General features: G+C 44.9%; 1 protein-coding gene across 8 annotated transcripts in view; it reads left to right on the forward strand.

Annotated features, from left to right (window-relative positions):
• Positions 1–15,877, forward strand: part of wdr26a (WD repeat domain 26a) — a 173,593-nt gene that overhangs the window by 110,084 nt on the left and 47,632 nt on the right. For all 8 annotated transcript variants that reach the window (XM_078212131.1, XM_078212129.1, XM_078212135.1 and 5 more), the window contains exon 10: positions 10,232–10,377. In XM_078212131.1, coding sequence (XP_078068257.1) covers positions 10,232–10,377 — 146 coding nt within the window. The remainder of the gene's footprint in view (positions 1–10,231; positions 10,378–15,877) is intronic.

Genomic DNA, 15,877 nt, shown 5'->3' on the forward strand with positions numbered 1-15,877 from the left:
GCAAATGGTCTGTTGGCCTTCATGGCAAGAGGATTCGAGTACAGAAGCAGGGATGTCTTGATGCAATTATACAGGGCCTTGGTGAGGCCACATCTGGCATATTGTGTGCAGTTTTTGTCCTCTTATCTGGGGAAGTATGTTCTTGCTGTGGATGGAGTGCAGAAAAGGTTTACCAGGCTGATTCCTGGGATGCAGCACTAAGGTGAACTTGTGACCTTTTATAAAAAAATACCCATGCAAGGTCCTTCCATGGGTATGAGAAGAGATTGGACCGGTTAGGATTGTATCAGCTGGAGTTCAGAGGAATGAGGGGGGTTCCCATAGAAATCTATAAAATTCTAACAGGACGAGACAGGATAGATTCAAGAAGGGTGTTCCCGATAGTGGGGTGCCCAGAATCAGGGGTCACAGACTGAGGGTATAGGGTAGACCATTTAGTACAGAGCAGAGGAAAAATTTCTTCACCCAGAGAGTAATTCACTGATCTAGCACTTGGCGTGCAGGGGATGAAAGGATACGAGAGGATGGTGGGATCAGGCTATTGAGTTGGACATCAGGCATGATAATGAATGGCAGACCCGTTTGAAGGGCCGAATGGCAGTCTTCTGCTCCTATTTTCTATGTTTCTATGTAACCCAGTTGGGTACTTTTATACAAAATTCAATTTGCATCAAAAGAGATGGTATGCAGTAGGAAAAGAAACCCTGAGATTATTACTGTTCTTAAAAACCTTTTGACGTATGTATCCATCATAGCTGTAAAGAAATACTAGTATATTTCTATACTAGTATACTACCGAAAGCGGTAGATGTGGTTTATATGGATTTTAGCAAGGCGTTCGATAAGGTCCCCCCATGCAAGGCTTCTAGAAAAAGTGAGAGGGCATGGGATCCAGGGGGCTGCTGCCCTGTGGATCCAGAACTGGCTTGCCCAAAGGAGGCAGAGAGTGGGTATAGATGGGTCTTTTTCTAAATGGAGGTCGGTCACCAATGGTGTGCCCCAGGGATCTGTTCTGGGACCCTTGCTGTTTGTCATTTTCATAAATGACCTGGATGAGGAAGTGGAGAGATGGGTTGGTAAGTTTGCCAACGACACGAAGGTTGGTGGGGTTGTGGATAGTCTGGAGGGATGTCAGAAGTTACAGAGGGACATAGATAGGATGCAAGACTGGACGGAGAAGTGGCAGATGGACTTCAACCCAGATAAATGCGTAGTGGTCCATTTTGGCAGGTCAAATGGGATGAAGGAGTACAATATTAAGGGAAAGACTCTTAGTACTGTAGAGGATCAGAAGGACCTTGGGGTCCGGGTCCATAGAAGTCTAAAATCGGCCCCGCAGGTGGAGGAGGTGGTTAAGAAGGCGTATGGTGTGCTGGCCTTTATCAATCAAGGGATTGAGTTTAGGAGTCCGGGGATAATGATGCAGCTATATAAGACCCTCGTCAGACCCCACTTGGAGTACTGTGCTCAGTTCTGGTCGCCTCATTACAGGAAGGATGTGGAAAAGATTGAAAGGGTGCAGAGGAGATTTACAAGGAAGTTGCCTGGATTGAGTGGCATGCCTTATGAGGATAGGCTGAGGGAGCTCGGTCTTTTCTCCTTGGAGAGACGTAGGATGAGAGGAGACCTAATAGAGGTATATAAGATGATGAGAGGCATAGATCGGGTGGACTCTCAGAGGCTTTTTCCCAGGTTGGAAATGTCTGCTACGAGAGGACACAGGTTTAAGGTGCTGGGGGTAGGTACAGGGAAATGTTAGGGGGAAGTTTTTCACACACAGGGTGGTGAGCGAGTGTAATCGGCTGCCGTCAGCGGTGGTGGAGGCGAACTCAATAGGGTCTTTTAAGAGACTCCTGGGTGAGTACATGGGACTTAATAGGATGGAGGGTTATAGGTGGGTCTAGATAGGGATATGTTCGGCACAACTTGTGGGGCCGAAGGGCCTGTTTTGTGCTGTAGCTTTTCTATGTTTCTATATGCTGACCAAAGCTCCGTGGGTCTTTGTGAAAAATTTAAGACTCAGTGACAGGCTATTCTGATGGAACTTGCTAGTATATCCTTATAACTTAAGTATTGTTCATATTGCTGGAAAGGATAATATTGCTGATGCATTATCAAGAATGTATTTTTATAGAATTATCTGAAAGGCTAGAAAGTCAGGAAACTGTACATAGCCTGTATAAGGAGTGATGGACTGAGTGAGTGCATCTTTGAATTTTGTTTATGCTGTATATCTTTCCTGTACACTTTTTGTAATGGAATGCATTTGGATCTGGTGTATCATTCCTTAGAGACTGAAGTGTTGGGAAAAACATAGTATCACAAACTGGATTTTTCTTTTAAAATTTGGAAGGACCTTGCATGGGTATTTTTTTATAAAAGGTCACAAGTTCACCTTTGTGCTGGGTGAAACAATGCCTTTTCCAAGAAATCATTTGACCGGCATGGTATAGGAGGGGGAAGCACTGTTCAGAGTCATAGAGGTTTACAGCATGGAAACAGGCCCTTCAACCCAACTTATCCATGCCGCCTTTTTTTAAACCCCTAAGCTAATCCCAGTTGCCCGCATTTGGCCCATATCCCTCTATACCCATCGTACCCATGTAACTGTCTAAATGCTTTTTAAAAGGCAAAATTGTACCTGCCTCTACTACTACCTCTGGCGGCTTGTTCCAGATATTCACCACCCTCTGTGTGAAAAAATTGTCCCTCTGGACACTTTTGTATCTCTTCCCTCTCACCTTAAACCTATGCCTCCTAGTTTTAGACACCCCTACCTTTGGGAAAAGATATTGACTATCTAGCTGATCTATGTCCCTTTACATGAATACAATCAGTTTAATTGATGCAGGGAAAAATGGAAAAATAGAGATTAATGTCTTACTGGAAATGACATGACCAAGGGAAGCTTTAAGTTTTGAACCTGTTGGTTTTGAACATCTTTTTGGGAGAATAAGTTGAGAGGAAGATTTGCGCTTTTCGTGCCTTTCTGCAAATTCCCTGTGTGGTTCTCAACCTGTGGCCAGAGAATCCTCATCGGAGTGCAACTTGTCTGCATTTGGAAATCTGCAAAGCTGTATAAAGATAATTCGTTCAGCTCTGTATTCCCCTCCATGCCAAAGCTCTGTTGGTGAGAACCTGCAGACATTTATTGGGACCAATGGCCTGTCTTCACACAAGGGAGCTCTTAATCAACAGCATCAAACCTTTGTGGACTTCATCCTTTTCTTACAAAGTTTTTTTTAACTGTCCACCTCTACAGAGACTACAACTTGTGTGTCCTTTGTTTATCTGTGTCTGTTTATGTGCTAGGGAAATTTTAAGAAAGGATAGTTATTCTTCCAGATTACAACTGTGTTAATCAGCCCTAGCAATTTGTTAAAAAGTTTGTAAAGTAGCCTGGTTGAAGTCTGTTTATTCTAGGCTCCAGTAGTGAAGGTAAACACTTAGCTATTTTAGTGAGCAATTTAAACTTTTAGACGGATAGTAAGACCTGTGGAGTTGAGGCTTGATAATCTGCATAGTCTTCCCATCCCAGTCATAACGCACAAACTGTTAGTTTACAGGTATAGAATGTAACTAGGAAGGCATGGAATGTTGTGACCTTCATTGCAAGGGGGATGGATTAAAAAAGTAGGGAAGTCTTGCCACAACTGTACAAGGCAGTGGTGAGACTGCACCTGGTATTACTTTGTACAGAGTTGGTATCCATTTTTTTCTTTATTACTTGATGGGATGTGGGCGTAGCTTGTAGCCCATCTATAATTGGCTTACCGGATCATTTCAGAGAGAAGATAAGTGTCGACCACAATGCTGTGGCTCTGGACTCGCATGTGGGCCAGATCAGGTAAGGGCAGCAGATTGCCTTCCCTAAAGCACATTAAGTGAACCAGATGGGTCTTTATGACAATCAATGATAACTTCATGGGCACAACTGACACTAGTTCAAATTATTTAATTTATGAATTGAATTTAAATTCCATCAACTGCCATGGTGATTTTGAACCTGTATCCCCAGGACATTAGCCTGGACCTTTTGGATTTTAAAGTTTATTTATTAGTCACAAGTAGGCTTAAATTAACGATGCAATGAAGTTACTGTGAAAATCCCCAAATACAGTGACATTATCTGGAGTAAGGGGAAATATGAAGCCATCAGGCAGGAGATTAGAGGCGTAAATTGGAAGGAGGCATTCTCGAGGAAAAGTACTGAAGTAAGGTGGCAGACTTTCAAGGAATGTTTGTCTGGAGTTCTGCATGACAACGTTCCGATGAGACAGGGAGGTGTTGGTAGGTTACGGGAACCATGGTGCACGAAAGCTGCGCTGAACCTAATGAGAAAGAAAAGGAAAGCGTACAAAAGGTTCAGAGAGCTAGGCGATGATGGGGATCTAGATGAGTATACGGCTTGTAGGAAGGGACTTGAGAAAGAAATTAGGAGAGCCAGTAACGAGAAGGCCTTGGCAGGTAAGATTAAGGAGAACCCTAAGGCGTTCTATAAATACGTGAAGAGTAAAAGGATGAGATGTGAAGGAATAGGACCTATAAAAGGTGAAGGTGAGAAAGTCTGTACAGAACCGGAAGAAATAGCAGAGGGGCTTAATGAATATTTTACCTCGGTATTCACGGTGGAAAAAGACCTGGGTGGTTGTTCTACAGGATTGAGGCGAACTGAAAAGATTGAGTATGTGGAAATTAAGAAAGAGGATGTGTTGGAAATTTTGAATAGCATCAAGATAGATAAGTCGCCGGGACTGGATGGGATGTACCCCAGGTTACTGTGGGAGGCGAGGGAAGAGATTGCAGAGCCTCTGGCGATGATCTTTGCGTCATCGATGGAGACGGGAGAGGTTCTGGAGGATTGCGGGTGTGGTTCCTATATTCAAGAAAGGGAATAGGGATAGCCCAGGAAATTACCGACCGGTGAGTCTAACCTCAGTGGTTGGTAAGTTGATGGAGAAGATCCTGAGGGACAGGATTTATGAGCATTTAGAGAAGTTTAGTATGCTCAAAAGTAGTCAGCACGGCTTTGTCAAAGGCAAATCGTGCCTTACGAGCCTGGTGGAGTTCTTTGAAAATGTGACTAAACACATTGACAAAGGAAAAGCGATAGATGTGGTTTACATGGACTTCAGCAAGGCGTTCGATAAGGTCCCCCATGCAAGGCTTCTCGAGAAAGTGAGAGGGCACGGGATCCAAGGGGCTGTTGCCTTGTGGATTGAGAACTGGCTTGCCTGCAGAAGGCAGAGTGTGGTTGTAGACGGGTCTTTTTCTGAATGGAGGTCGGTCACCAGTGGAGTGCCCCAGGGATCTGTTCTGGGACCCTTGCTGTTTGTCATTTTCATAAATAGCCTGGATGAGGAAGTGGAGGGATGGGTTGGTAAGTTTGCCGACGACACGAAGGTTGGTGGTGTTGTGGATAGGTTGGAGGGATGTCAGAAGCTGCAGCGTGACATAGATAGGATGCAAGACTGGGCGGAGAAGTGGCAGATGGACTTCAACCCGGATAAATGTGTAGTGGTCCATTTTGGTAGGTCAAATGGGATGAAGGAGTATAATATCAAGGGTAAGATTCTTAGCAGTGTAGAGAATCAGAAGGACCTTGGGGTCCGGGTCCATAGGACTCTTAAATCGGCCTTGCAGGTAGAGGAGGTGGTTAAGAAGGCGTATGGTGTGCTGGCCTTCATCAATCGAGGGATTGAGTTTAGGAGTCGGGAGATAATGATGCAGCTATATAAGAGCCTCGTCAGACCCCACTTGGAGTACTGTGTTCAGTTCTAGTCGCCTCATTACAGGAGGGATGTGGAAATGATTGAAAGGGTGCAGAGATTATTTACAAGGATGTTGCTGGATTGGTTGGCATGCCTTATGAGGATAGGCTGAGGGAGCTCGGTCTTTTCTCCTTGGAGAGACGAAGGATGAGAGGTGACCTGATAGAGGTGTACAAGATGTTGAGAGACATAGATCGGGTGGATTCTCGGAGGCTTTTTCCCAGGGCTGAAATGGCTGCTACGAGAGGACACAGGTTTAAGGTGCTGGGGAGTAGGTACAGAGGAGATGTCAGGGTAAGTGTTTCACTGAGGGTGGTGGGCGAGTGGAATCGGCTGCCGTCAGTGATGGTGGAGACAAACTCGATAGGGTCTTTTAAGAGACTTCTGGATGAGTACATGAGACTGAATAGGATTGAGGGTAATAGGTAAGTCTATATGTAAGCCTCGGTAGGTAGGACATGACCAGCGCAACTTGTGGGCCGAAGGGCCTGTTTATGCTGTATTTTTTCTATGTTCTATTACTACTATGCCACCACCTCCCCTTTTTCTTAAGGAGGGCTATACTTGCATTAGAAGCACTTCAGAGAAGGTTGATTAGGTTGAATATTGGAGTGAAACAGTTGTCTTATGAGGAACGATTGAAGAGGTTGGGTCTATATTGATTGGAGGAATGCGAGGTAATATTATTGAAACATATAAGATTCTGAGGAGACTACTCAGGATAAATGATGAGAGAATGTTTCTCCTTGCGGGGGAGTCTAGGATTAGAGGACAGAGTTTCAGAAACTCTCATTCAATATGGAGGTGAGGAGAAATTTCTCATCTGGAAGGGTCACTAGTCTTTGGAATATTCTACCCAAAAGAGCAGTGGAGGTTTATATTCAATGCCTAGTTAGACTTTTTTTGATTGCCAAGGGAGTTGAGGATTATGACAGATGGGCAGGAAAATGGAGTTAAGGCTACAATCAGATAATGTCTTGGAGAAAGGAGGAGAAGACATGATAGGCTGAATGGCCTACTCTTGCTCTTATTTCTTGTCTTGTACAGCAACATCTTTGGGGAGGCTACAAAATCTCACCAACAGTACTGGAGATTGCTCAGCAGCTAACTGTGCTCCTCATAGAATCCCTACAGTACAGAAAGAGGCCATTCGGCCCATCGAGTCTGCACCGACCACAATCCCACCCAGGCCCTACCCCCATATCCCTACATATTTTACCCGCTAATCTACGCATCCCAGGACACTAAGGGGCAATTTAGCATGGCCAATCAACCTAACCCGCACATCTTTGGATTGTGGGAGGAAACCGGAGCACCCGGAGGAAACCCACGCAGACCACGAGGAGAATGTGCAAACTCCACACAGACAGTGACCCAAGCCAGGAATTGAACCCAGGTCCCTGGAGCTGTGAAGCAACAGTGCTAACCACTGTGCTACCGTGCCGCCCAATTAATTAAGCTGTCCCAGTACAGCTGCTACACTGGCATTAACCAAAGTGAAAGCTTGACCAGATATTTCTTGTCCACAAAAAACATAAGCAATCTAACCAACCTTGTACCACCCTATCTCTCACCTGTCAGTCAAGTAATGTAGCGTTTTGTTGACCATCCCATCAGTCATCTACTTATCACTGCTCAGTTTGGGTTCTTGGGCTCTGCCAGGGTCACTTGATTCCAGACCACATTTGTCCATCTCCAACTGACCTTGTCCATCTCCAACTGCCTTGGCACAAGCATGGACAAAAAATATGAATTCAAAGAGGTGATGTGAAAGTGACCATCCTCGACGCATGGCAGCATTTGACCAAGTGTAGCATTGAGGTCTAATAAAATTGAAGTTGGTGAGAGCTTTCCGCTGGCTGGGGCCATCTGTACCATAAGGGTTGGTTGTAGTTGCTGGCACTCAGCACCTCGATTCTGGGACATCACTACAGGAGTATCTCTGAGCAGTGGATTTTAGAAGTTTGATGAACACTCCCCACTTGCCTCTTTGAGTGCAGCTCCAACATCACTGAAGAAATTTGACACCATCCAGACAAAACAGCTCCGTAGTTGGGCACCACCTCCCACTCAACTTTTCACTGGAACATTCACTCCCTCCAACACAAGTGAACAGTGGCAGCAGAGTGTGCCATATATACAAGGTGCACTGCAGCAAATCTCTAAGGCTCCTTCGATAGCTCCTTTGACAGCATCTTCCAAACTCTTGACCGCTACTACTTCGAAGGACATGGGCAGTAGGTGCATGGAAACACCACTACCTTCAAATTCTCCTCCAAGTCACACAACTTTGCAAATCGCCATTCCTTCATCATCATTGGATCAAAATCTTGGAATTGCCTCCCTAACTTCACTGTGGTTGTACCTACGCATGATTACTGCAGTTCAAAACATCATTCACCTTCTCAAGGTCAGTTGGAGATGAGCAATAAATGCTGAACTTGCCAACGACGCATCCCAAAAGTGAAGAAAAAATCCAACGGAGGAACTAATTTTTGAGTATTTCAATTATTTTTACAGAGTTGAACTACATAATGATCCCTCTAAATTTTAATTTGTTCTTTTTGCACTGGGTGTGGTGCAATACAGCAAATCAGCATCAATTTGCTTAATCTGTTAACACATCTATTTTCCTCCTCATACTGAATGGAGGCTCTTGCAAAAGCTTTATTAAACCATATGCAAGAGCAAACTACTATGAATGATGGAAGTCTGAAATAAGAACAGAACATGTTGGAAACAATCAGCAGGTCAGGCAGCAGCTCTGGAAAGTCAAATAATTAATGTTTCAGATCAAAGACCTCTCTTCAGAGCAGATCTGAACATTTCCAGCATTTTCTGTTAATATCAAGACACAGTCTGTTCTTGACCTTTACCTGATCTAGCTAAGTCAGCTTTAATTTTTTTTTTAATCATTTCGGAATACTGAAAATTACAATAATCTAAAATGGAATTGCATAACAGGGATCTGGAAACAGGATCAGCTAATGGATACAATCTGATTCCAGGACAGGACTGAACTCAAGCAGCAGACATTAGTGATGCTACTACCAGATCTGTAAAGTTGGATACTGAATAAGTGAGGTTTTTTTTAAAAAGTGATAGGATGATCTAGTTTGGTTGTTTCTGTTAATTAAACATTTATCTCTTAGTCAGTCTAGATATATTTACTGTGAAATTTTCAGACTTGAAAAATTGTACTCCTTGGATTTGTACTCAGCAGATCAATCAGATCAGAAGGATGTGGTGGTAATGGAATAGTAATTTTTGATTTGATTTATTATTGTCACATGTACTAATAGTGAAAAGTATTGTTTCTTATGTTCTTATGTTCTTGCGCGCTATACAGACAAAGCATGCCGTACATAGAGAAGGAAGGGAGAGGGTGCAGATTGTAGTGTTACAGTCATAGCTAGGGTGTAGAGAAAGATCAACTTAATATGAAGTAGGTCCTTTCAAAAGTCTGATGGCAACAGGAAAGAAGCTGTTCTTGAGTCAGTTGGTACATGACCTCAGACTTTTGTACCTTTTTCCAGAGGCCCAGGCTGATATTCTGGGGTGTGTTCAAATCCCATCGCAGCAGCGAGTGCAATTTAAATTCAATTAATAAACTAGAACCAGAGGGCACAACCTCAGACTAAAGGGACATTCCTTTAAAACAGAGGTGAGGAGGAATTTCTTCAGCCAGAGTGGTGAATCTGTGGAACTATTTGCCGCAGAAGGCTGTGGAGGCCGGGTCATTGAATGTCTTTAAGACAGAGATAGATAGGTCCTTGATTAATAAGGAGATCAGAGGTTAAGGGAAAAAGGCAGGAGAATGCGGATGAGAAAAATATCAGCCATGATTGAATGGCGGAGCAGATTCGATTGGCCGAGTGGCCTAATTCTGCTCCAGTCTAATAAATCTGGACTACAAAGATAGTCTCAGTAATGGTGAACATCAGTTGTTGTGAAAGCCCATCTGGTTCTTTAGGGAAGAAAATCTGTCCTCCTTATCGCGTCTGACCTAAATATGACATCTGGCAAGCCACTCAGTTCCAGGGCAATTGGGGGGTGGGCAACAAATGCTGGCCTTGCCAACACTGCCTTCATCCCATGAAAGTATTTAAAAAGTTAGCGACCCTTGGCTGGGCAGAGAAAACTCAACAAGGGCTTTCCCCCCTGACCATAACCCTGGTCAATTTTGGGGGGAAAGATGAGGAAAAGATCAGATGTGACTTTGATGCCTTTCTTCAGTTGAAAACCCTACTGACAGTCTACACTCATGTATCCTCCTCTGGTGCAATACCAGAGGAGCCCAAATGCACGTGGAACTAAACCCCATCGTGAATCAGTGCCTTCAGGGGAAGAAGTGAAAATATGGGAGAGGGGGAGGGAATCATGTTCTAGCTATACAAAACTGGGCATTTTACTGACATTACTGTATTCAGATGTGTAACAGTTCTTTGTGTCTGGGCTAGGATTTGGAGGGAAATCTGCTGGATTCGTGGGAAGGCGTGAGAGTGCAGTGCCTATGGTGTCTTAACGATGGGAAAACAGTTCTTGCCTCGGACACGCATCAGCGGATACGAGGCTACAACTTCGAGGACCTGACTGATAGGAATATGTAAGCCACATTGTAATTGTTTTCACTGAGGTTAAAGCTCCATTTGGACCATTTGATTCCATGGAAGGGTGCGCGGTTAGTTGTGAACAAGTTTTACTGTTTCTAGTTGACACTTATTTGTGCATTGACTTTTTTCTTTAAGTTCATGCACTTCTAGCAGTGGTGTGCTGAGGTTAATATCTCATTGCTTATATTGTGGTGTTGGTGGTCTGTGTCACCGAAAGTGCTATCTTCTGCTTTTTTTACCCAATTAACTTTTCTTATATCCTTGAGATCTTATACTCAACTCTGTCATCTGTTACATCTGGAAATGTAGACATGTAAGCTGTCCTGAGATCATAGAATAAAATCATAGAAACCCTACAGTGCAGAAAGAGGCCATTTGGCCCATCGAGTCTGCACCGACCACAATCCCACCCAGGCCCCAGCCCCATATCCCTACATATTTACCCGCTTAATCCCTCTAACCTACGCATCTCAGGACTCTAAGGGGCAATTTTTAGCATGGCCAATCAACCTAACCCGCACATCTTTAGACTTGAGGTATCATCCAATATGCATAAGAAATGGGAGTAGTGAGTAATGATGTGGAGATGCCGGCGTTGGACTGGAGTAAGCACAGTAAGAAGTCTCTCAACACCAGGTTAAAGTCCAATAGGTTTATTTGGCAGCACTAGCTTTCAGAGTCTCGGGCTCCTTCATCAGGTGAGTGAGGAGCTGTGTTCACAAACAGGGCATATACAGACACAAACGCAATTAACAAGATAATGGTTGGAATGCGAGTCTTTACAGGTAATCAAGTCTTAAAGGTACAGACAATGTGAGTGGAGAGAGGGCCAAGCACAGGTTAAAGAGGTGTGTATTGTCTCCAGCCAGGACAGTTAGTGAGATTTTGCAAGCCCAGGCAAGTCGTGGGGGTTACAGATAGTGTGACATGAACCCAAGATCCCGGTTGAGGCCATCCTCATGTATGCGGAACTTGACTATCAGTTTCTGCTCTGATTCTGCGTTGTCGTGTGTTGTGAAGGCTGCCTTGGAGAACGCTTACCTGAAGATCAGAGGCTGAATACCCGTGACTGTTGAAGTGTTCCCCAACTGGAAGGGAACACTCCTGTCTGGTGATTATCGAGCGGTGTTCATTCATCCGTTGTCGTAGTGTCTTCTTGGTCTCCCCAATGTACCATGCCTCAGGACATCCTTTCCTGCAGCATATCAGGTAGACAACGTTGGCCGAGTCGCAAGAGTATGTACCGTGTACCTCTTGGATGGTGTTCTCACGTGAGATGATGGCATTCGTGTCAATGATCCAGCACGTCTTGCAGAGGTTGCTGTGGCAGGGTTGTGTGGTGTCGTGGTCACTGTTCTCCTGAAGGCTGGGTAGTTTGCTGCGGACAATGGCCTGTTTGAGGTTGTGTGGTTGTTTGAACGCAAGAAGTGGGGGTGTGGGGATGGCCTTGGCGAGATGTTCATCTTCATCGATGACATGTTGAAGGCTCCGGAGAAGATGTCGTAGCTTCTCCGCTCCGGGGAAGTACAGGACGACGAAGGGTACTCTGTCCACCGTGTCCCGTGTTTGTCTTCTGAGGTGGTCGGTGCGGTTTTTCGCTGTGGCACCTTAGAACTGTTGATCGATGAATCGAGCGCCATATCCTGTTCTTATGAGGGTGTCTTTCAGCGGTTGTAGATGTCTGTTGCAATCCTCCTCGTCTGAACAAATCCTGTATATACGGAGGACTCGTCCGTAGGAGATGGCTTCTTTAGCGTGTTTAGGTTGGAAGCTGGAGAAGTGGAGCATCGTGAGGTTATCCGTGGGCTTGCGTTACAGTGAAGTGCTGAGCTGACCGAATTTGATGGAGATGCGTGTGTCCAAGAATGCAACCGATTCCGGAGAGTAATCCACAGTGAGTCTGGTGGGATGGAACTTGTTGATGTCGTCATCTAGTTGTTCGATGTATCTAGTGTATAGCATCGGTTGACGGTCCTGTGTGGTGAAGAGGTCTTGTTCCAACCTGTGCATGAAGATGTTGGCATATTGAGGTGCGAATTTGGCCCCCATGGCTGTTCCATGTATCTGGATGAAGAACTGGTTGTTGAAGGTGAAGATGTTGTTGTCCAGGATGAAGCAGATGAGTTGTAGAATTGCAACTGGAGATTGGCAGTTGTCAGTATTGAGTTCTGAGGCAGTTGCAGCAATGCCGTCGTCGTGGGGGATGCTGGTGTAGAGTGCAGAGACATCCATTGTGACGAGGAATGCTCCTGGTTCAACTGTTCCATGTGTGCTGAGCTTCTGTAGGAAGTCCGTAGTGTTGTGACAAAAGCTGGGGGTTCCTTGTACAATGGGTTTCGGGATGCCCTCAACGTAGCCAGAGAGGTTCTCGCACAGGGTCGCATTGCCTGATACGATGGGACGGCCAGGTGTGTTGGCCTTGTGTATCTTCAGGAGGCAGGAGAGATCTCCAACGCGGAGTGTACGTGGGATGAGAGCACGGAGGGTGCTCTGAAGGTCCGGATCAAAGGTCTTGATCAGTCTGTTGAATTCTTTGGTCGGATCTGTCTGTAGTGTTCCTTGTTGTTCAGTTGTCGGTACACTTCTTTGCAGTAATCCGTACTGTTCAGCATGATAGTGGCCCCTCCTTTGTCTGCTAGTTTGATGACAATGTTGCGGTTGGTCTTGAGAGCGTGGATGGCATTGTATTGTGCTTGGGTGGTGTTCGGGGCTGTCTTGTGAGTGCGACTGATGAATCTGGCATTGACGCACCTCCTGACGGCTTGGGCACATATGTCGAGTTGAGGGCAGCGGCCTTCCGGAGGAGTCCAATTCGACTCTTTCCTCTTCGGTTGCTGCACCGTGGATCTCTCTGTCGGCTGTTCCGGTTCATTGGCTGTCTCATTGTGTTCGCTGTTGGCCTCTTGGGGTTTGTGGAAGAACTCCCGCAGCCTCATTCGCCTGATGAATTCCTCTGTGTCTGCTGCAAGACTGATGGGGTCCATTTTAGTGGTGGGGTAGAAATTGAGCCCTCGGCCGCGGTGCAGCAACCAAAGAGGAAAGAGTCGAATTGGACTCCTCCAGATGTGTCATCTGCAAATTTGGAGATATTGCATTTAGTTCCCTCATGGAATGGAAGGATATGGAATCCATAAATGCTTACGGTTTTTGTTTAGGCAGGCATCATGATCGGCACAGGCTTGGAAGGCCAAAGGGCCTTTTCCTGTGCTGTACTGTTCTTTGTTCTTTATCCTAAGTGACCAGAACGATAAACAGAATGCAGTGGCTACAGTACATATGTATCTTCAGAAATCATTTGAAGGGTCTGAGTTTCAAGAATATTCTAGTGCATGTTGTAAGAGAAAGTGTAGCAAAATGATTGATAGATTGGTTGACAGAAAAAAAAGTGTTGCTTGGATTGGAGAGGCTTACAAGTGGTGTACCTTGCTCCGGTGCTTGGTCTATTTTTGCTGTATATAGAAGATTTGGCTATCAAGAACATAATCATAATTTGTTGATGATGCAGAAGAAAGTTTACATAGAAAATAGGATCAGGAAGAGGCTATTCGGCTCTTTGAGCCTGCCCACCATTCATTATGATCATCCAATAGTCTAGTCCTGCATCTTCCACGCCCCTACCCATATCTTTTGATTCCCTTCGCCTCAAGCGTATATCTAATTGCTTCTTGAAAATATACAATGTTTTGGCCTCAACTACTTTCTGTGCTGGCGATTCCACAGGCTCACCATTCTCTTTGGGTGAAGAAATTTCTCCTTATCTCTGTCCTAAATGGTCTACTCTGTATCGTTGAATTGTGACCCCTGGTCTGGACATCTTATCATTGGGAACATCCTTCTTGAACCTACCCTGTCTAGTCCTGTTGGAATTTTATCGGTTTGTGATTCCCCCCTCTTTTTTTTTCGGAACTCCAGCTAATATAACCCTGGCTGACTCCATGTCCGCTCATACGTCAGTCCTGTCATTCCAGGAATCAGTGTGGTAAACCTTCTCTGCACTTTGTGCAGAGCAAGAACATCCTTCCTCAGATAAGGAGACCAAAATTGCACACAATACTCCAGGTATACATGCAGCAAGACATCCCTGCTCCTGTACTCAAATCCTCTCGCTATGAAGGCCAATAGACAATTTGCCTTTTTTTACTTCCTGCTGCACCTACATGCTTGCCTTCAATGACTGGTGTACAAGAACACTTAGGTTGCACATTCCGCTTTCCTAATTTAATCCTAATTTAGTAATCTGCCTTGCCATTTTTTGCTACCAAAGTGGATAACCTCACATTTATCCAAGTTATGCATGTCATTCATTTGCCTACTCACTCAACTTGTCCAAATCACACTGAAAGATCTCTGCATCCTCCTCACAGCTCACCCTCCCACCCAGCTTTTGTGTCATCTGCAAATTTGGAGATATTGCATGTTCCCTCATCTAAATCAATATATACATAAATATATCATAAATAACTGGGGTCCCAGCACTGATACCTGCAGTACCCTACTGGTCGCTGCCTGCATTTGGAAAATGAACCAATTATTCATACTTTTTGTTTCCTGTCTGTCAGCCAGTTTTCTGTCCATCTAAGTACACTACCCCCAATCCCATGTGCATTAATTTTTACATGCTAATCTCTTATGTGGGACTTTGTCAAAAGCTTCTGAAAGTCTGAATAAACCACATCTACTGGCTTCCCCTCATCAACTCTGAGTTGCAATCTTGGAGAATTCCAGTAAATTTATCAAGCATTATTTCCCTTTCATAAATCCATGCTGACTCTGGTCCAATCCTGCCACTGTTTTTCAATTCCTTATCTCCAATGTCTGCGCTTGTTTTTAAAGAAATAGAACATAAAACATAGAAAAACTACAGCACAAACAGGCCCTTCGGCCCACAAGTTGTGCCGAACACATCCCTACCTTCTAGACCTACCTATAACCCTCCATCCTATTACGCTCCATGTACTCATCCAGGAGTCTCTTAAGACCCTATTGAGTTCGCCTCCACCACCACTGACGGCAGCCGATTCCACTCGCCCACCACCCTCTGTGTGAAAAACTTACCCCTAACATCTCCCCTGTACCTACCCCCCCAGCACCCTAAACCTGTGTCCTCTCGTAGCAGACATTTCCACCCTGGGAAAAAGCCTCAGAGTCCACCCGATCTATGCCTCTCAACATCTTATACACCTCTATTAGGTCTCCTCTTATCCTTCATCTCTCCAAGGAGAAAAGACCGAGCTCCCTCAGCCTATCCTCATAAGGCATGCCACTCAATCCAGGCAACATCCTTGTAAATCTCCTCTGCACCCTTTCAATCTTTTCCACATCCTTCCTATAGTGAGGCGACCAGAACTGAGCACAGTACTCCAAGTGGGGTCTGACGAGGGTCTTGTATAGCTGCATCATTAACCCCGGACTCCTAAACTCAATCCCTTGATTGATAAAGGCCAGCACACCATACGCCTTCTTAACCACCTCCTCCACCTGCGGGGCCGATTT

Source organism: Mustelus asterias, chromosome 5 (genome assembly GCF_964213995.1).
Source record: "Mustelus asterias chromosome 5, sMusAst1.hap1.1, whole genome shotgun sequence".
Taxonomy (NCBI): domain Eukaryota; kingdom Metazoa; phylum Chordata; class Chondrichthyes; order Carcharhiniformes; family Triakidae; genus Mustelus; species Mustelus asterias.